Source organism: Vigna umbellata, chromosome 7 (genome assembly GCF_029865625.1).
Source record: "Vigna umbellata cultivar VRB3 chromosome 7, Vumbellata_1.0, whole genome shotgun sequence".
In the NCBI taxonomy this organism is placed as follows: Eukaryota; Viridiplantae; Streptophyta; class Magnoliopsida; order Fabales; family Fabaceae; genus Vigna; species Vigna umbellata.
In genome coordinates, this window is record NC_142171.1 from 42,613,242 (window position 1) to 42,635,023 (window position 21,782).

The 21,782-nt window shown below is 29.8% G+C and overlaps 1 protein-coding gene and 1 pseudogene across 1 annotated transcript; one reads left to right on the top strand and one right to left on the bottom strand.

Annotated features, from left to right (window-relative positions):
- The first annotated feature begins 6,337 nt into the window (after window positions 1–6,337).
- On the top strand, window positions 6,338–8,305 carry LOC148196066 (3-ketoacyl-CoA synthase 4 pseudogene; annotated as a pseudogene).
- A 4,259-nt stretch (window positions 8,306–12,564) lies between these two features.
- On the bottom strand, window positions 12,565–13,396 carry LOC148196067 (protein RADIALIS-like 6). The gene is made up of 2 exons (XM_088094188.1): window positions 12,869–13,396; window positions 12,565–12,781 (listed from the first exon to the last, which is right to left on the bottom strand). The coding sequence occupies exons 1-2, from the start codon at window positions 13,134–13,136 to the stop codon at window positions 12,774–12,776; spliced, it is 276 nt and encodes a 91-aa protein (XP_087950314.1). The 5' UTR covers window positions 13,137–13,396; the 3' UTR covers window positions 12,565–12,773.
- Between the last annotated feature and the right edge of the window lie 8,386 nt (window positions 13,397–21,782).

Below are 21,782 nucleotides of genomic sequence, written 5' to 3' on the forward strand. Positions count from 1 at the left end.
TTTTGTAACGGGAAGCTTCTTTCCTAATTCATCTCCCTCAACTTTGATGAACAGAACAAAAATATTACGTTCCATTAGTGCAAAATTAATATACTATATCAGGCTATTAAATTGATGGTATGACAACTACGTAAAAACACGGATATAATTAAGTAATTGCTAAAACATATATTAGATTGATTGTAAAAAAATATCTATAATATATATATATATATATATATATATATATATATATATATATATATATATATTATATATATATATATATATATATGTGTGTGTGTGTGTGTAAATCGGTTAAAAAAAATTGATTTAATATATGTATATAATATTAGTTAAAATAACAACATTTCAAATAGATTACACAAATCTTCTCTACTTTTACCAAGTTCATTCTTTTCTAACCATCCGTAATGCTACTTTTGTTTTTTTTTAACTAGTTTTTCTCTCATTTTATAAGCTACATCTTTTAAGTTTCAAAACCTTTTTTTTCCTACCTCTTTATCATTTCTTACTAATGTTAGTTCATGAGATCTCAACCACCATCATCACGATAGCAATTTTGATGGCATACACCAATCATGAACTCTTGTCGTCATCAACATGTTTTTAGTAAATTATATATATTTTAGATCTTGTATTAAGAATCAAATAGTATATGATTTCATTTTAAGTCTTGTATTTAGGGTCAAGTATTGTATGGTTTGTAATATTAACTTAACGAAGGATGTTCCACCGTAGAGCACGATGACCACATGGTAAGCTCTTATTATAGAGTTTTCTTAAGAAGGAAGTGATCACGTGTCATATTCTAAGCAGAGAAATACTTGCTAAAGTGGATTATCACATGTCACTTTAAGAGTGGACAATTTTTAGGATTTTTTGTTTACTTTGGAGACACCTTTCTTTATAAATAAAGGAGTCTTCTCCCCTTGTAAAATCACTTAATGAATTTGAATGTTATTATGTTAAAATGCATGCAAACATATCTTGCCTCAAGTCAAGGCTAAAGCATTCCACGAGGTCCCTCTAGTCACCTTTTTCCAAAGTTGGCCCAACCTCTCCCGAGATCCATCAAACACCTTCATCCCACCACAAATATTCGTCAAAGTCGTGATCACTACCCCCAAAACTGCGAGTACCATCACCATATCCATAGCTTTCGCACCAATTCCACCTTCAGAACTTTATCTCCATGCTTTGGCTCAACCTAGCTCGAGGAGGACACTATCAAGTTTAGTCTTCAATATTGTTGTCATTGTCACTCAATGCGCCTCATCATTGCGAAGTCACTAAAGTCCCACACATCATCATCAACAACATTAGAAATTGCAGCTTACGAACCAAATATGCAACGAGCCCTTGTAGCACCATTCAAACATCACCTTGTCAGCGACAAACCTGGATCCAGAATGCAACAAACCGACGATGCGACATTGTCTGTCTTTGTTAGGGATGACAAAAAAATCCGCGGGGTAGTCAGTACCTGCGAATATTTATTACCCGTGGGTAATGGGTAGCAGGTATTTTAATATTCGCTTCTAAACGGGTCGAGTATGAGTATTAAACTATCCGTCACGCAGATACCTGTTACCCACAAAAAATAATAAAAAATATTAAATTTTATTTTTTAAATTAAATTTAATTAAAAATTAAATTAATTTTTTTTTATTAGGTTAAATTTAATAAAAATTAAATTTTAAGTTATATTTAATTTACTTTATATTATATATATATATTAATTTTATTTAAAAAATATATAAAATATATTTTTTTAATTTTTTGCGGGTATCTACAGTTTTAAAATGCTCGCATGTATTTTTTATGCAAAAACCCATACGGGTAGCGGAAAGGTTGCAGATCAAATATTTATTTTTCTAAATTGGGTTACAAGTAAGCATTATCTGTATCTGACCCGACTCGTTATTAGTTATTGCAAATAATTGTAATATATTCTCAACTATGTAGCTAGTGGGTAGAAATCACTTTTGAAAATGGTTTTTTTTTTTTTTCAGTTGAAAGTATTAGATCAGCTTTTCCAAAACTGATTTAACATGTCTTCAATATACATCAGCATATATTGGATAAGTTACGAAACTAATATAATATGCGTTCTAAAGTAATCTAATATACATATTTCGCATTTGTGTTCTTTAAACACAATAGAAATAAATTCTTTTGGAGCCGCGTCAACCTTAATAAAACCTCTAATCTAAATCTTAATCAATTTTGAGAAATTAGAAACAATCACAATATCAATAACTCACATCAACATCATCATACAACTCTCTCGATGATGTCAAATGGAATTATATTAATTTTACAAATATTAGAAATAAGGATCAATCTTTATTTTATAGATTAATTTTGTAAAAATAAATTAAATATACATTCACTTATTAAAATAGTATTAGAGTAATTTAAGCTCTTTTGAATTATTGTGTTAAATAATCATAAATATATAATATTTCATAAATCTATAATATTATATTGAGTTTATTTTTTCTTTTACGTGAGAAAATATATTAGAGATACCATATTAAATATATTATAATATATAAATGTGGTGAAATTATATTCCAAAGATTAAGTTATGTATAAATTCATTTTGTAATATTTTTTTACTAACATCATGATTTTCATAATTGTCATTCTAAGAGTGACTTTAAATGTTATATTTCTATTAAACCACATTATCAAATAGTCTACTTCAACATGTTGAGAGAATTTCTATTCAACATTTTGTGATTTTGGTAATTATCATTCTAAGATTATTCATAGATATTCTATCTCTATTAAACCACATTATATAATAATCTACTTCAACGTTTTGAATAGACATGGTTATCTGTGATATTAAAAATAAATATAAAAGTTAGATATTTTCATTTAAATAATAATAATAATTTATTTATTTATTTAGGTAATAGAAAAAGAAGAACATAGTTAACTTTGTGCAGATTGCATAATATTTTATTACATCAACATACAGTCAATAGCTAATTAATAAAAAATTAGTCCATATTTTTTTTATCATGCTATTTATTTTTCTTCTCATTTAACAAATTGCTAAAATATAGGTAACTTTTTAAGTTTACGTGGTAGAATGAGAAAAGCGTTGTAAATAAATAAAAAATAAAAAATAAAATAAAACTTAAGTTAAATGATAAAAAATGTAATTAAATTTTGGGACAAATAATAAAGAATAAGATATTAAGGAATAGTGGTGGGGCTAACCATGGCAGTCACAGTCTCTGCCATTTTCACGTGTGAATGTCATAATATAAAAGCTTTTGGTCAAAAGATTGGAAAGGTTTGACTCGAAAATCGTCATTACTGCTATGCTAATAATAACTCATTCTCGAATCAATATCAATCATCCAATCATTTATGTTTATTGCTCTGATTAACAGAGAAGAAGAAAATTCAGAAATAAAAAACTATTTATTAAGAATTAATATTTTAAAATTAATTATTTTCCAAAATATTATCTTATTAGTAAGATTTTTTTTTCTTCAAAAAATTGTCCTTCTATCTTAATTTAGTTTAAGATTATTATAATTCATGAATATTAAATCTCAAAGTTATTTTAACTTTAAATATTTAAAAATATTTTTAAGATAATAATATAAATTGCAATAAAGTTGTTTCTATTAACATTAAATAATCTTGAAATAACTTGCAATAAAGTTTTTTCAATCAACATTTTAAGGATGTTAATTATAATTAGGGATAAAAGTAGGTCGGGTCAGACACAAATAGTGTTTATTCGTAATTCGACCCATTATCCTTCTGCTACTCACATGAGTACTCGCTTAGAAAATATCTGCAGGTATTTTAAAACACACAAGTGTCTGCGGATACTCGAAAAAAATTTTAAAAATATATTTTATACATTTTTTAATAAAATTACAAAATATTTATAATATAAAGAAAATTAAATATAAATTAAAATTTAATTTTAATTAAATTTAACTAATAAAATATAAATTAATTTTATTTTTAATTAAAATTAATTTAAAAATAAAATTTAATATTTTTTTATTACTTTTTTGCGGGTAGTGAGCATCCGACCCATTTAGAAGCGGGTATTAAAATACTCGCTATTGTTAACCGCGAGTAATAACTATTCGTCGCGAATTTTATTTGTAGATACATGTATCTGCAATTTTTTTTGTCATTCCTAATTATAATTATTATTTATTAAATTACTGTTTGTTTTTCTTGGATATTATCTTTTACATAATATATAGGTGGAAAATGAATGGATTAAGGAATCACATTATGACTTTTTTTTTACATGGATAAAGTAATTAAAATATATTGTGTTTTAATTTTTTATTTAAATAAAGAATTTATCTTTTTTAAATAAATTTTTATTTAAAAATATGAGTTTAAAGTTTTTTTTTAAATTATTAGTCAAAATTTAAATGCTTAAATAATATTTAATAATTTAGTTTCTTTTAATATCTACGTGTATGTAATGTGTATAAAGAAGGATGGACAAGTTGTGAAATTTTAATTTTTTTAAATGAATTTTAAATTCTATTATTATAATTATTTGAAATATGTTTTTAAAATTCTTAATATTTTATTCTAATAACTCATTTTACCTTAAAGAACTTCAAACTCACTAAATAAATGAAATACTCTATTAATTTGCCTCATCCAATTTATACAACTTGAAATATAAGAATTTAAAAAAAAATCAATATAAGTTTAAAATCATGGTATATGAAAGGAATTATACAAATGTTAAAAATGGGTAATTATTCAAATTTCTAAATTTACATAATATATCGTTGAATTTTTTTTATTATACCATCAATACAAAATATACTTGAACTTGATTACTACTTTTTCACACAAAATTATCTTAACCATGGATACATCCATGTAAAACGTTTCTCAAATGATAAAATGAAATGTCTAGAAACTGGAGTTATGATGTTCAGAGATCTCATAAGAATATTTTTTTCTCATTTTCTTTCTCATTTATTCAAATAGCGAATTACATAAATACTTAACAAAAATTACATTCTTAGCATTATTTATTTGTCTTTATGGTTCTAACATTTAATTCATTACATTTCTTTTGCAGTTATAGGTTGTTATTTGCGATTTTGTATTTTTAGCATTTGCATCTATTTATGTCAAAGTTACACATCTTTTGTCCCGATATAATTTGAATCTTTATATACAACACTATTACTATTAGTTTGAACGTTTTTATTTGTGTATTCTAATGGAATATCACATTTCTTTTTGTTTATATACTTAATGTAAAAATGAAATAAACTGAAACACATTATATAATATATTGTAGGTTTTCTTATTCATTATTTTTTGACATAAACATTATGTTGAATAAAATATATATTTTCATATAAATAAATGATCTTATCAAATTTAATGATAAAATCATAAAAGTTTTTTAGAGTAAATACAAATTTATTCTATTTCTTCTAATCTGATCAAAATAGTTTTTAATTGTTTAAGTATTGCAAAGTGCTATCGGATTATAAAAAAAGAAAAAGGTTAGAAAGATAAAAGAAAGGGAATTATTGAGAGAGGAAGAGAAAAAGAATAAAATTGAAGGAACCTTAAAAGTACCAAATTAATAATTCTTCATGTATTTAATAGCATTCTCTTCCTAAATTTAACATCATTCAGTTCTATGTTTTATCAAATCTCCTATGTGGGTGTTATAAATATTATTTTACAAAAACCTCCATTTCCTTCTTTTTCACTTTCTAGCAAAACATTATAACTAAAACAAGTAAAAAATATAATATCTTTTAAATATTCCATATTTAATCGTGGAAAAAACTTTTAAATTTAATTAATTTTAACTGAATGTTGGACCATGTTACAAAACATTATTTAAAAAAGAAACAAATTAAGAAGATAAACAGACATGGTAAATAGACAATAATATAAACATTTGAGCAAACTCATCGTGGTTATGAATTTCAACGAGAAATACTATAAACATAAGCTATGCCAAAGGAACTTATAGCACAAGTCGTAAATTAAAATCAACTTACTACGAGTTAGTTAATTTTAATTTATAAGAAATATTTTATAGATAAATTTGTGGCCACGTAAAATTGAATTTCTATTTATAAAAAAAAATGTTTTTGTGGTTGTGAATATTCTGACACACAAGTTTGTCTGTAAAGTATGTAATTTGGGTTATTTGTAAAGGAGTATTATTTGTGTAAATAAAAAGCAGTTTAATTTATTAACGTAATTAAAAAAATCTGGACAGATGATGTGGTTGTGGAGGAAGAAATGTTGAGGGAGAAAGGGATGAAAAAGACAGAAACAGAAACACCTAATTAATCCGAAAACAGAGTTGCAGACAGAAAGTCAAGAAGAGAGAGAGAGAGAGTGAAGAGAGGGAGGGCGAAAGGAGTGAGATTGAAGCCAGCGCTCGGCGCTTCTCTCCCTTTGACCCTCACCCCACCAATCTCTTTCGTACTCGCTACATATATATCATTCTCCTTTTACTTCATTCACCCATTCAATCTCTCTCTCTCTCTCATAGGAACCGGATTTCAGATCAGGTCAGATCCATTATGAGTTCCAACACGAAGACGGACACGAAGGAGACAACCTCGAGCTCAACCTCGAAGGAGTCGAAAAAGAGGTTACCGGATTTTTCGCAGAGCGTGAAGCTGAAGTATGTGAAACTGGGGTACCACTACCTGATGTCACACCTGGTGACCCTGTGCCTGCTCCCTCTGATGTCCGTAATCCTCATACAAGCCTCTCAGATGAAGGCGCAGGACATTCAGGAGCTCTGGGCCCACCTCCAGTACAACCTCCTCAGCGTCATCGCTATTTCCGCCATCCTCGCCTTGGGATCCACCCTCTACATCATGACCCGCCCCACCTCCATCTACCTCCTCGACTTCTCCTGCTACCGTCCCCCAAATCACCTCACCGTTCACTTCCAAAAGTTCATCCACCACTCCACCCTCACCGGCGACTTTCTCCCCTCCTCCCTCGATTTCCAGCGCAAGATTCTCCTCCGCTCTGGTCTCGGTGAGGAAACCTACCTCCCCGAGGCCATGCACTCCATCCCCCCCCGCCCCTCCATGGCCGCCGCCAGGGAAGAGGCCGAGCAGGTTATGTTCGGCGCCCTCGACAACCTCTTCGCCAACACCCGCGTCAAGCCCAAGGACATCGGAATCCTCGTCGTCAATTGCAGCCTCTTCAACCCCACGCCCTCCCTTTCCGCCATGATCGTCAACAAGTACAAGCTCCGTGGCAATGTCAAAAGCTTCAACCTTGGCGGCATGGGCTGCAGCGCCGGCGTCATCGCCATCGATCTTGCCAAAGACATGCTTCAGGTTCACCGCAATACTTATGCCGTCGTCGTCAGCACCGAGAACATCACTCAGAATTGGTATTTCGGGAACAACAAGGCCATGTTGATACCCAATTGCCTCTTCCGCGTTGGTGGGGCCGCCATTCTCCTCTCCAACAAAAGCTCCGATAAAAGGCGAGCCAAATACAAGCTTTTGCACGTGGTGAGGACTCACAAAGGGGCGGATGACAAGGCCTTTCGGTGCGTGTACCAGGAGCAAGACGATGCCGGAAAAACCGGCGTGTCTTTGTCGAAGGATCTCATGGCAATTGCCGGTGGGGCTCTTAAGACTAACATAACCACTTTGGGTCCCCTCGTGTTGCCTATAAGTGAGCAACTTCTTTTCTTTCTCACACTCGTTGTGAAAAAGCTTTTCAATGCGAAGATGAAGCCTTACATCCCTGATTTCAAGCTCGCGTTTGACCATTTCTGCATTCACGCTGGTGGGAGGGCCGTTATCGATGAGTTGGAGAAGAATCTGCAGCTTCTGCCTCTGCACGTGGAGGCTTCGAGGATGACGCTGCACAGATTCGGGAACACCTCGTCGAGTTCGATTTGGTACGAGCTGGCTTACACGGAGGCGAAGGGGCGGATGAGAAAGGGTAACAGAGTGTGGCAGATTGCGTTTGGGAGTGGATTCAAGTGTAACAGTGCGGTGTGGGAAGCTCTCAGATACGTGAATCCCTCACCCAAGAGTCCCTGGGAAGATTGCATTCATAAGTACCCAGTTGAGATTGCATAGTTTCATCTGAAAAATTCTGGGTTTTGATTTCAGATTTCTTGCGTCAGGGATATATATGTCTCATCTTCTACTACATCTTTTCAAACTCCATTGTAGACATCGATTGTTCTGTTTTCATTGTTCCTTGAGTTGAGCTTTCGACATTACTGTATGATGATGATCATTACATGATTTTTTTTAAATCTTCAGATCAGTGTTAACTGGTGCAAGAGTTTGGATTTAGTCAGAAATCTGTTGGAACTTTGCTGCCCCTAGAGATTAGGTTCTTGTTGTGCATTAAATTGTGGAATTGCGAAGAACAACGAGTCTTCAAAATGAGTGCAGTGTACCTACCAATTAAGCATATGAAAAGCGAGGATGGCCGAAATATCGTAACCTAACAGCTTCAAAAGGCTCGCTTTCTAAAACAAAAAAATGGCACATGGCCATGCCGATTGCAAGCTGCGTCTTTTATTTCATTTTAGGTATAAATATGATTCCGCGTATATCAAACATTACTCTTGGTTAGTTGCTATATATAGATTACTAATTTTCTGAGAATTTTACGGTCTTAGACAAAAAATAAATGAAATTTAGTCAGCAAATAGATTTTTTTTAATAATCTCCATTTAAATTTTATGATTGTGAAACCTGATTTTTTAACACTTTATTTTACTACTTCCCGCAACTCTTTCTTCTTTTAATCAAAGATTAAATCGTAAATTTAAAATAAGATTGAAAATGAGTGGGGGGCAAATAAAAGATTGGGTTAGGTATTATTTCTGCTCGTTTTGGAAATGCATGTTTCCCTTGAATAAAATATTATTATTTTTCCCTTAAAAAATATAATATTCTTCTTTGCCCATCTCACTCACAATTGTTTAATTTCAACTTGTTAGGGAGAAGAAGACACCTTTCCTTTCTCTTGAATATCAACTTCTCTCCACTTACATCTTCTTCTGTAAAAGTGAAAAGTAACTAAAAAGTAGAAAATGCGAAAAAGTTAGATTTAAAAGTGAAAAGACTAAATTTTGTTTAATATTTTGGATTTTGGATGATGTAGGTTATTTTGGTTAGCAGTAAAGTGACGAAAAGAGAAGGCTCTAGAATGGTTATCTTCACGTTTTTGAGATATTAATAATGTTTGTTCCTTTTGGGTACATAGAGAATTAATCAACTTTTAATCTTAACCATGGAAGTAATGGATAGTTTGGTGAGGGAAGATATATTGATTAGCATCTAATTCCGTGGTAGGAGTATACTTAGTTTTAAAAGACATGGACGTGGCTATCGGTGTAGGCAATAACTTTTACAATGCATATTGGTCATTCAACCACCACCTAGGGTGTCAATATTATATTGCCTCATTATTAGTGCTTCTATATGCTATTAATAAATACTGTTTCACTTTGCATCTCTAATTAACTTTCAATTTTTTAAAATAGTTTTTGAAGCTACATTTTTCTTCGTCATATTTCAAAACTCTATAAAGATTTTTGGCTTTATCGAATTTTAAAATTCGATAGAGGAAATAAAAAATCTCTCAGTCAGATTTTGAAATTTAATAAAAACAATTTTTTTATAATGTTACTATGGACTTATACTTGACTTGACCGATCAGGTACGATTATCTACTGACTTGAAAAGAACCGAACGGTCAACATGTAGGAATCTCAGCTGTTTGGTCCAACCAACAATTATGCGCAGTTAAAGTGCAATCAATACGGTAACGATTATTGATGGCTGGTTAAGACAGATATTAAATTAATTGATCAGATTTTTATCAACTTTATAAATAAAGGTTTAATTTCGAGGTAACTCACCTTTTACCCACTATTGAGTTACTAAAGGCTTACAAAGAAAAATTCTGACTTGAGCATCAGAGTGTGTTTGGCAGGTCACCCCCTACACCGATCGATTATCTGGAGCGAGGAACAAGGAGGACGTTCGACACACTGAACTTTCAGACAAACGGTTATCCTACATTTGATGAAATATAAAAAATTTAATATAGAGTTTTTTTGAATTGAATTTTAAAAAAATTTAGAGTGCAAAATGAAATAGATGAAACAACACCATCAATAAAATTTCTTTCTTTCTTAGATTTTCCAACCAACAACATTCAATCAAAATCCCAAATCCACAAATTTTAAGTCAACAAGAACACCAACAATACTCATGAATCGTGGTTCTTTGTAAATACCTACCAACAAGATTATAGTATTTTTTTAGTTTTGTTCCCAACAGGGTGGTAGGAGATTAAAAGACGAACTTTGTTTTGCATAAACATGGGAAACGGTTTAACTAATTCAACTAAATTTATTTTGACCCACAAAAAGGGAATTGAACCGGTTTGAATTTTTTATTAAAGTGTCCATTTAACTGAAATGAATTAGCTCAGTCTGACCGAATAAGCTTTATTAAAACAAGAGAAAAGGGGGTTAGAAAATGAGTAATTTATAAGCTGTCTCACCAAATAACTCAACATAAATGTAATCACACAATTACATGAATGTTATCATCAGTTAAATGAAAGTAATCCATAGAAAAGAAAAAGAAAAGATGGTTCATGAAAAGGACACAACATTTAGCATTTATTATCTTGGCGTTTAACTTAAGCATATTCTATATTCGAAAGTAGCATCTGTTATTTAAAGTATTATAATGATAATGATATCACAAAAGGTCAAGCATAAAGTCATGAAAATGAATCGTGTTCGATTACAAAGAAAAATAAATAAAAGAAATTATGGCATGGAAATCAAGAAAAAAAATATTATTTTAAAAAGTAGTAAATATATTAAATAAATGTCTAATCTCAAATTATTTGCACATTAATTTACTAATTAATTTTTTATGATGGAAACAACTTTTTAAATTAAGATATATTTTTTCTAATAGATTTAATTTTGATAAATAATTATAAATATTTACTATTGTAAAATTATAACTCTTTTAGTATGGGAGTCGATTTTCTTATTTTCAATGAGTTTTTGTTTACTTTCTATCTTAAAGTTCAATTCTCATTTGTCAATACTAATTGAAGAGTAGTTTAAAGACCTTTCCAAACTAATGTTAATTCATCTTCAAGAAAAAAAAAATAATAAATGTGTGATTAATGAATAATTTATTATCATACTTGAATCTCTACTTGTAATTTTTGTAACGGTTTTTTTATTATTGTTGGCCTATGGCAAATATAACTAATCTTGATTAAGCCTTTAATTATAATAATTTTTTTAAATTAATTCATTTTACTTTGTTGTCATGGCACCAATTTATAAAAAATTTCACCTGTTTTGTTATGTATAAAAAGTTTCACCTGTTTTGTTGGTTAAAGAATGAACTGTCTAACTCTCAATTGAAGGAATAAAATATATATATAATAAATTTTAAAAAAATATTAAGTTACTTTAATAAAATAATATATATCAATTTGAACGCTATTCCTGTATATATTTTAAATAAATGGAAGAAGAATAGTGTTAGGAATTCTGTATTCTTTTTCATTCATATCAAATGAAAAAGAAATCATATAAAACCAAAAAATTGGCATATTCTTTATTTTCCTTTTATTATGAAATACACAAATATTTTATTTCTAGTAATTTATCTCGCAATCATTTTCCACTGTATAATTTTCTCTCAAAAAAACCAATACTTTAATTTTCTCTCTAAACTGCAACTCTATGGTTAAAATCCAATTAGTTAATATTTTAGAACTAACAAAAACAAAAATTTCTCTACGCTTTCTACCTAGAAAAGTTAAATTTGATTAAATATAGATTTTCTTTTAATGTTTAACTCATTTAATTAATAAACGTTAATTAATTTTGAACATTATGTATAAATTATTTATATTTTAATTTAAGCTTAATTACTTTCAAGTCTTTGAAAATTTAAAATTTTAGGCTATAGGACAAAATTGTTACATTTTTCTTTAAAGTATACGTCATTTAATTTTTACTTTTAACTACGTGACATAAGTATTATATTGTCGCATATTTTCCTTCCTTAGGCAAGAAATGAAAATAAAAGAAAAGATAATAACTATAAGGACTCAATCCAATAATATAAAAAGTCGGAGTATCCGAAAGATAAAAAAAGAATTAATAGCAATTTAATTGAAAATAATCAAATTTATTAGGAATTTAAAATTTAATTAAGTTTTCAATTTATTAGTTAAACTTTTTTATACGACATCTATAATTTAGGTTTGACATTTTATAGATAAATTAATACCATATAAATATGATTAGTAAATAACGGTATAATCTTAGTGATAACCCACATATATAAACTTTTTAATAAATATTTACAGGAATAAAAGTAAGAAGTTAAAATTGCTTTATATACAAGTTAATTAGAAAGAAAATATTTAAATATTTTAAACATTATTTTAAGTTTTGTATAATTTAAAAAAAAAATATTTATAGAAAGAAGAAGAGGGCTATAATTGAGAATGTAATAACATAACCTAATTTCATATTTAAGAAAGATACATGCATGAGTTTTGGTGAAGGAAGTGGTTAGAGGTGGAGCTCGGTGAAGGAGCTGACACTGTTTCTAAAATGGCGTCAATTACAACTGCAGGGAAAGAAGTAGAAAGATATACAGGTTCGTTTCACAGTACACATAGCCATTGCTTGAAATCAGTTTGAGCTTGAAGAGAGTGGTTCAAAAGCCTGGAGCAAGCAAATGAAACAAAATGAAGAACAAGTAATTACTTGGATAAAAAAGCGAAAATGAAAGATGAAAAGAAAATGTTATACGTGAATTAGTGAAAGAGGAAGATGGTGTGGATTTGTAATTGGGAAGTGGAACATGGCCAGACTCTATGTGTCTGAGATCGTCCAAGAGTATCTGATAGTGTCTCTTAACATCTTCAACGGTTTTACCACCGACTGCTTTGGCTACATTGTGCCAGCGGTCAGGGGTATCCTTGTCATACTCTGCAAGTGCCTTTTCGAAGACCTTGTTCTGTTTTGGGGTCCAAAAGGAATCAGAAAGCTTTTGTTTGGAGAAAGTGGTTGAGGCCATAAGAAATGGAGAAGGAAGAAAGAAGGTTGAGCATAAAAGTGGTGTGGTCCTGCGTATAAATAAAATGGCTTGAGGTTGAAGATTAGTGGGTTGTTGTAGGTCACTCACAGCCGAATCTCGGTTGCCAAAAGTTTCTGCTTTAGAACCACTGAATGAAGAACAACATGGTACGACCAAATCATGGGAATCGGTTTCTGATGAATCTGGTTCTGGATTTCATATCTTTTGTCATCTTCGTCTTTTTTATCTTTCTCATAATAAACTTCCTCTTCTTCATCGTTATCTTCTATAAACGGATAAAAACTTATTTTTCTTACCAAGTACTCGTTCTGTAACCCACTTCACCGAGGTGTTAAGAATGAGATATTTTGAGACATGGTTCCAAATGTTTATTTACAGTTTTGTTTTTTTATGAACATGGACTACCATCAGCCTTCTCTTTTTCCCATGTTCATAGTCTCTCCTTTTTGCTTAAAACATTACACATATTAATATGATATTGCCATTCATACATTCAGCCCACACACTTTTTCATTTCATAACGCCAATTAAACCAAGAAATGAAGACGGGAATGATTATTAGAAGTGACTTTAAGTTTAATTCGATCTTCACAAAATCGGTTTGTAAAATAAAGTTTATATCTAGTTATAAATTATGAATTGATCTTATCTCTAGTCGATATAAAACCTACAACAATAATAAACAATGGTCCTGTTGTGATGAGTGAAGTTGAATAATGGCCAACACGAATGTAAGGGTGGATGTGTGTGGTGAAGGAAATAAAGGAAACATGCCACATGAAAAAAATGAAGAAGAATCTGGTTTACAAAATCCGGTTTTACAAATCCAAACCCAAGAAACTTATATGGATTTCGAAACTTGCTTACGTGAATTTTATTTTATTATGTGTGGATTTTTTTTATTGGATTTCAGAATTAAGTTATGTGTGAATTTTTTATTTATTGCTTTTTGAAATTCAGTTAAGTGTCAATTTTTTTTCATCAAATTTTAAAATTTAGTTACTTATGATTTTTGTTGTTTATTTAATTTTAAAATCTGGTTAAGTTTCATTGTATTTTAACTAGATTCCGAAATCTAATTAAATGTGATTTTATTTTATCAAAATTTAAAATTTAATTATATAAATTTTCATTAACCGAATTTTATAATCTAATGGAGTCCTTAACTTATTTAATATATATTTTATAGAGATAAAATGGGAACTATAGCAAAAGTTGGGGTACAGAAAGAAAACATGGGGGTGCAGGAAGAAAACTTTATATTTTATATCAAAATTTATTAAATAAACACCTTTTACAGTTTAAGATTTTGGCCCAACTTTAAATATTGGAGTGTCGGATATTATAATTTTGTAATCTTGGTCTTTTAAATTTAAAGCGTGTAAATTTAAACCATCACGACAACTGCGATCTTTTTGTTGTCAAATTACTAAAAAAATCCTCTTCTAGAAATTGAGTTAATGATCTCTGAGTACAAAGAATCAATCGCTAAAATAATTAGAGAGAAAATTAAAACCTTAATTATTAATTGTAGAGAAAGATTTAAGATTTAATAACTAGCTGTCGCATTTCTTCTTTTAGCAAGCATTCACTGCGACTTCACTTTACTTTTCTTAAGATGAAATATAAAGGTTAGTTACTTCTTATGCCATTACTTCAATTTCCTGCAGATAGTTGTTAAAATAAAACAGCCGCAATTAATGTGTTTGTTTTTATATAATTCTTACAATTAGATAGATCAGATCCATTGAAATAAAAGATATTGAGTCTAAATTTCTTCTTGCAGAAGATTTTTTTTTTAAATATTAGTTACAAATTTAAAAAAGAAAAACATAAATTAAATTAATTTATGGATAAGTTAGAATTAATTATGTAAAGAAGCTAAATGAAATGTCTTCTATAAATCAACTCACTCATATATTGAAAATGGACATTGACGACAATATCCGATGTATTTCCACCTACGGGAGTGGCATACAGATGAATAATTTTATGCATGTTGACTTTGTTTATTCCAGTTCAGCATAGCATATATATATACTCATTCAAACCAACGACTTGTTCATTCCCATTCTTCCCGATTACCCTTTATTCTCAACTCAAATCTACACTTATTTACAATTCCACTTTATATATATACCTTTTCTTCCTTTTATAATTCCACTAACCATCCACAAATGTATGAATTTAAATTATTATAGTCATTGGCTATGCAAAAAGTTGGAAATAATCAAATTAAATATTTATTTAGATAAACGAAACTGTATCATAATTCCAGTTCACTTAACCAGATTATTAAAGTAATTTAAACTGTTTTTAATTACTTGAATAATTTTAGTATTATAACTATATCGTAAAACCGACCGATCTATCATTGATCGAACAGTCAAAGTTTTTCGAAGAATATTAAAAGGTCATTTTCAATTCTAGAATACTGCGAATTGAATGATTTTTCAATAAGTCGATAGGTGATGCTTTCTTTAGGTATTAACATTGCAAATCGAAAATATTTACAAATAAAATATATTTATCAATTTTTGAATTTTTTGGGTTGTGATTAGGCAAACTCTAATTAAAAACCCACTTCAAAACCTTTCAAAACCTATAAATACAGAAGTAAAGTAAAAAGATAGGTGATTGTATTTGTTGTAAATTTAAAATTTTGTGATAACTGATCAAATATATAACTTACTTGAGGGTCAGAATGCTCTTGACAGGTACCACCCGTTTTACTGAGAGTTTGAAGACGAATAATAATTCGAAAAGAGGAAGTTAGAGAATTAAAAGAAAAGTGTGAATAAATGTTTTCACTGTAATTTTTGAGTTAAGAATGATTTTAAGAGAGTAACACTCGTGTTTGATTATGGTAGTTGAATATATGAATCTTGATGGCGTTCCATCTCCTTTTTCCCATTTGGAACATTAGAATATGGGAAAAAGAAGTAGGTGTCTGCTACTTGCTGGTTTATTTAATCCATTCAGGACATGTTGTATTGCCACTTGCTAATAAAGAAGATACAAGATAACCATGAAATAAATTTGTTGTTGAAATGTGTGTATTAAAGAGAGAGAAAGAGAGTGTGGTATAAATCTTTATTAGGAAGGGAACACAGATACATATACTACATTGTTGCACACAAAATATATCAGAATAAAATGACATGAGTTAGTTTAGTGTCTGCAAGAAACAGGAACAAACCCATATGGTTTGTGAATAAAATGCATCATCTATAGATAATATAGACACTGCTTGAGATCTCACGGTCTCTCTCTTCACCCTCACGTTTGTCTGTACTCCATAATCTTATCAATACTCCCTCACTTCCTCACTCCAAAATTCTATATTGTAATATTGTCTCAGTCTTTTGTGTCTTTGTTCTTAGTGATTGCTCCAAAAACCTTCATGTGATATTGCCTCTCTTTATCCATTCACGTTTTTTTTTCTCCCGTTAAGTTTTCAACCTACATGGGCTTCCTTCTTCACTGTATTTATGTTCGGGAGCATCATTAAAGTCGTGGGACGATCATAGGAACACTCTAAAATCGAAATGTGAGAGTTGTTGAACATTATGCAGAAAAACTTGCCTGAATTTAGATGAGAACTGCCCTTTTAATTAAGGTATTAGTAGCTGGAATTATTTGGAACAGCATGGCTCCACCTTTAAATTTAAAGCTGCTTTAAAATGATATCGATTCACTGGGAAAATCACCAACTTTTGGATTTGGAATAATAATTTGAATCTAAAATGTGCTATATTCTCTCTTGGTGACTACTTTTGAATCCTATCCCTAAAGAAAAAGAGTTATGTAAGCATCGGTAAGGAATTAATTGCTTTTTGAATGTGTTTGTCCAAAACGCTACTTCAGTTAAGAAATTTTCCTGTGCACTGAACTTGGGTCGATCGAGGAAATGCTCTGAAAAGTATAAACTCTTGTGAGACTCGTGGCATCTTGTCACCATCGTCGTATTATTACTGCATATGTACGTAGTATGTTCTGATACATGTTTGTGCATAGCATGTTTTGTGAACAATGGCGTCTGCTTTTATCTTTTAAGTTTAGATAAAGGCCTCTATAAATATTTATGAGAAAAAAAAATAAAACAAACTTTTCGTATCATCTAAAAATACCAAGTTAAGATTAACTTATTAAAGAAACTAAATTGTTTATTAGAAAGTGGTTTTTGAGCCTAATTCAATTCTACAAACTGGTTTGTAAAATGAGGTTTGCATACCATTTATATATTATAATTTGAGCTTATCTCTAGTCAGAATTTCCAACACATCCTCTTTATGTCGAGTATAAACATCTCGAACGTGAGAGTAGAATTAATGGATGATCCAATAGTGGTCCGACAATGTTGTGTGTGTTTGTGCTTATTACTTTGATACCTACCAGACAATGGGTAAACAAATACTCACATAGATCTCGTTGGAATAGGTCTAATATAACTCTCATACCATATTAATAAGTGTTTTTTAGCTTACTGAACTTCACAAAACTTTCTAATCTTGTTTTAACTTTTATCGGAGAAGGTTAATTTCCTTATTTTTTTTAGAAGAGAGAAGTTTTGTTGAACTTCACCTTCTCCCAGATGGCTGATAAAGGAACAGTTGCAGCTGCAGTGGACTGCTAGCAATTGCAAGTTTAGTATATGTTTCCACTGCTGAGGTGTGAATTGTCTCTCTCTACGATCATTACAATCAGTTGTTCATATATTTTGGATTATGGTCAAAAACAGACAACAAAAGTAAGAATTATGTTGTCAGAAGTAGGGTTGATGGCTAGCTAGGGTGGGATTGAAGACAAAATATAGTTTGAGCGTATTTCAGACTCCATATCTAAACCCTTATAGTGAGAGTGTACATAACCATATATAGGGATGGATCCTATCCTTATACTAAGCGAAAAAACCTTTAAGGGTAAAAGTTCATGAATGTAGCAGATAGATAGCTAGCTAGGTACATGACAGTATATCAGTCTCTGCTCCAAATTAGAAAACAGTGTCTATTTTCAGACTGAAACAAAATTGCCAACGCAGAATGGTGAAATGAACAGAAGAATTAGAATATAACCACGAAACGACTTTATGAAGCCATGTGGGAATTCTTCTGGGATTTGACCAAAAGAGAACAAATACCATGCATTTGATTTTTCCTTTTCTTAGAAAAATGTCTGTTTTAAAAATGATTTTCATGTAAACGATCCACTTATGTGACAGACAGATCCAGCACATGTAGAATATGTTTGGAAGGGAAGAAACTGAAAACAAAAGGAATATATTTAGATGAAATTTGGAGAGTACGAGAGAAATTAATAGTGCATGGCAGCTAGCTTGTTGCTTCTCTGTAACCACGAGTTTCATATTGGATGGAGTACTCATACCTCAATTATGCTTACGAATTATTTTATCAACTGCTACTGTTTTAGAGTCACGTTTTCAAAATAAACAAAAAAAAATTTGATTAATGTGATCAAAATGTGACTTATTAAAAGTATTTTAGAAATAAAAGTATAAGAAAAAGTTTATAATATTTTACATGGAATGGTTAATCTTAAAGGAAAATGTATAAAATATATGTATTACATACGTTACCAGATTAGCAAAAGCACTTTCTGCCGCCATGAATTTGAGTGTTTTATAATTTCTTTTATAGACGTAGAACGTATCGTTATGTATCTGCAATATGCAATGCATGTGCCAGTGCTAGTATGACAAGACGTAGAAACTTTCACTGCAAATTTTGGAGGTGTGGGTTCCAACGTGAATTGGAACTGGAAAAGAGACTAAAGCCTTTTTTTCCTTTTTCTTTAGAGAAAAAATGTCTAATTTTTGGATTAGTGATAGTCTTTGAGTACTTTTTTCTTTATATATATAATATATTATGATAGAGCAACCTTTTTTAAAAGATTTTTTTTTGGAGAAAATGCATCTTTTCTGAATAATTTTAAGCACGATTAACCAAAGATATATATATTTAAAAGTTATTTAGAAACAAGGAAAAAAATTATTTCTTTCACTTATTTGTAAAATTGGTTAGTGAGAGTGTATTGTAATCCCATCATAGTCTCGATCGTACAACGTTTCACTCGTGCTAGGAAACACATTTTCTTTAATTGATTTGGCGTTTAAGTATGTTTTAAACGAAAAAAAAGGCTTTTACGTTTTCCTTCATATCTGACGTGAAAAGATAAATACATTCAAATGTCATGTTGGAACGCTTGAACTCAGTTTTGTGTTGCGATTGAGAATATCCAGCAACTAATTTTCTAACACGATTTTGAGTATATTTTATTATTGATTGAAATTTATTGAATTTTTAAACAGTTTTAGAACTAGTTCTGTTCAGTGAAGTAAATAATAATTGAGAATTATTAAAAATGTGTTCAAATACAATTTATTTGTCAGGTTATGTTGTAAGTCAAAAAGAGGTTATCGCCAAGAAATATTATTAGAATAATAAAATTATGTAAATTTTTATTTATGTTAGACATTTTAGAAGTAGAGATATATTTTAGAAATATTTATTAATTGAAGAATGGAATGGTGTAAAGATTAAATTTCCATTTCTAGACATACAGTAATTAATTAAGAATAATCCAAAGTATGATTTAAAAGAATTTCTGTAAAAATCAATAATCCTATGTTTATTACAATCTGTAGACAATGTTATACTTATTCATTGTTTACTAAAAAAGAGATAAACCATAAGAATTGATACATAAGAAAATCCGGTATCAACTTATTCCTCCTTTCTCTCACTAAATATAATATTTAAATATAACATTTATTAGTTATATTATTATTATTATTATTATTAATATTAATATTATTATCATTAATATTAAGTAAAGGAATAGTTTCCAATACATTGGATCTGGTGCGCTTCTGCGTTGCCACATGCCACATCTTTCTTCGCAATTATTAATTTGGTTTATATTTAATTGTTTATTTATTTATTTTTGGATAAGAAGAACTTCTTCTCAAACCAATTATTAAACATGGGGATTTAATTTGCGTGATTGGTCCGAGCCAGATAAAACATCAGATTCTCAACCGACAATACAAAATAAACCGAGTAATGAAAGAGTGAAACACACTTATATTAATTTTTCACATGTTAAGTAAAATAATTATAAGGTTTAAATCCTCTCTAGTTGTCCCTAGGTGTGATTTTCTTATTTTGATCTCTTTTTTTATTAGAATCTCCAATTGAGTTCTTAAAAGTGTTAATTTGAATTAATTAAGCTCTTGTCGTTAAATTTATTTAACGGAGTTAAGTTTTTTTTACAAATAGAAAGTTGATGTGTCTATTTTCTGAAATGTAGCATAAACTTTTCACTGGTGAAATTTATTATTTTTTACATAAGAAAAGATCAAAATAAGAAAATCCCACGTAAACAAGGACAACTAAAGGGTTTAAATCTAATTATAAAAATAATGTTTTTTTTTTATTTTTTCAAAAAAAATATATAAAAAATTTATGTGTATCAAAAGAAGAAAAAGAGAAACTACAATACCATAATTAAACATGTAAAAAATAATAAACTTCACCTGTGAAAAGTTTAAATATTTATAATTTTTTTTCTCTATAACTATTAATAAAATCTATTGAATTTATCTAAATGAAATATTTAAAGTGCAACGAAAGTTTTACATTGACTAATAATTTGATAAGATTAAAATATATAAAGGAAAATACCATTTCCTTTGATCCAAATTCAATTTCTAATACTAACCGAAGATTAATATTCTAAAAAAAAATTATGGTAAGATTAAATTATAAGGCATTACTCATTCTTTGAGATGTATCGTGTGAAGGATATGGAAGTGGCAATAAGATAAAATCTGATATGTAAAATTTAAATTTATAGTTAATTTTTTTTTCAGCAGACCATTACGAATAATAAACTGATTCTATATATTTTTATTTTGGTCATTTATCAGTATTTATCGGAAAAATATTGAAGTAAATGTCTGTCTTATTGAAAATCGTGTCACGTTTTGTAATGGAGAATATTTTAAAATTTCCCCCAAATAAAAAAAATCATAAAAGTGATTTACAAAATCTAAAATAAGCGCGATCCAACTCAAAGTGTTGTTGGCTGAAATCACGCATGCCTTTTTTGGGTACAGGCAAACCACAAATGTCGATGAAATTTACCAGTTATTACTTTGATATACATAATGATTGCTCAGTGCGTCTCTTAAAATAGAGGATTAAGTTGAAAATGAAGAAAATGCAAGGGGCATTAAGCAAAAACGAAGGTGGAAATGTGCAAGCAAAGCATGATCTAGACCAGTGAGTCTTTGATTTCAAGTAGTTTAGACGTGGGCCTCGTGTTGTGGCAACCAGATGTCTCACACTCTTGTTTTCCAAAACCATAATCATACTTTATTAGAAAGTGGGTTTTCAAAACCACAAAACCGGCTTGTAAGGACATCTCGTGCGTGCTCTGATACCATGTTAGAAGTGAGTTTTAAGCCTAACTCAACCCCACAAAACCGGCTTGTAAGGTGAGGTTTGCACCTCACTTATATATTATAAATTGGCCTTATCTCTAGTCGATGTGGGACTTCCAACAATACTATCTCGCTCACTTACCATGCAACAACTGCATCCA

Bases quoted from the DNA above. Each gene is read 5' to 3' on its own strand.
- LOC148196067 (XM_088094188.1), bottom strand. From the start codon at position 13,136: ATGGCCTCAACCACTTTCTCCAAACAAAAGCTTTCTGATTCCTTTTGG.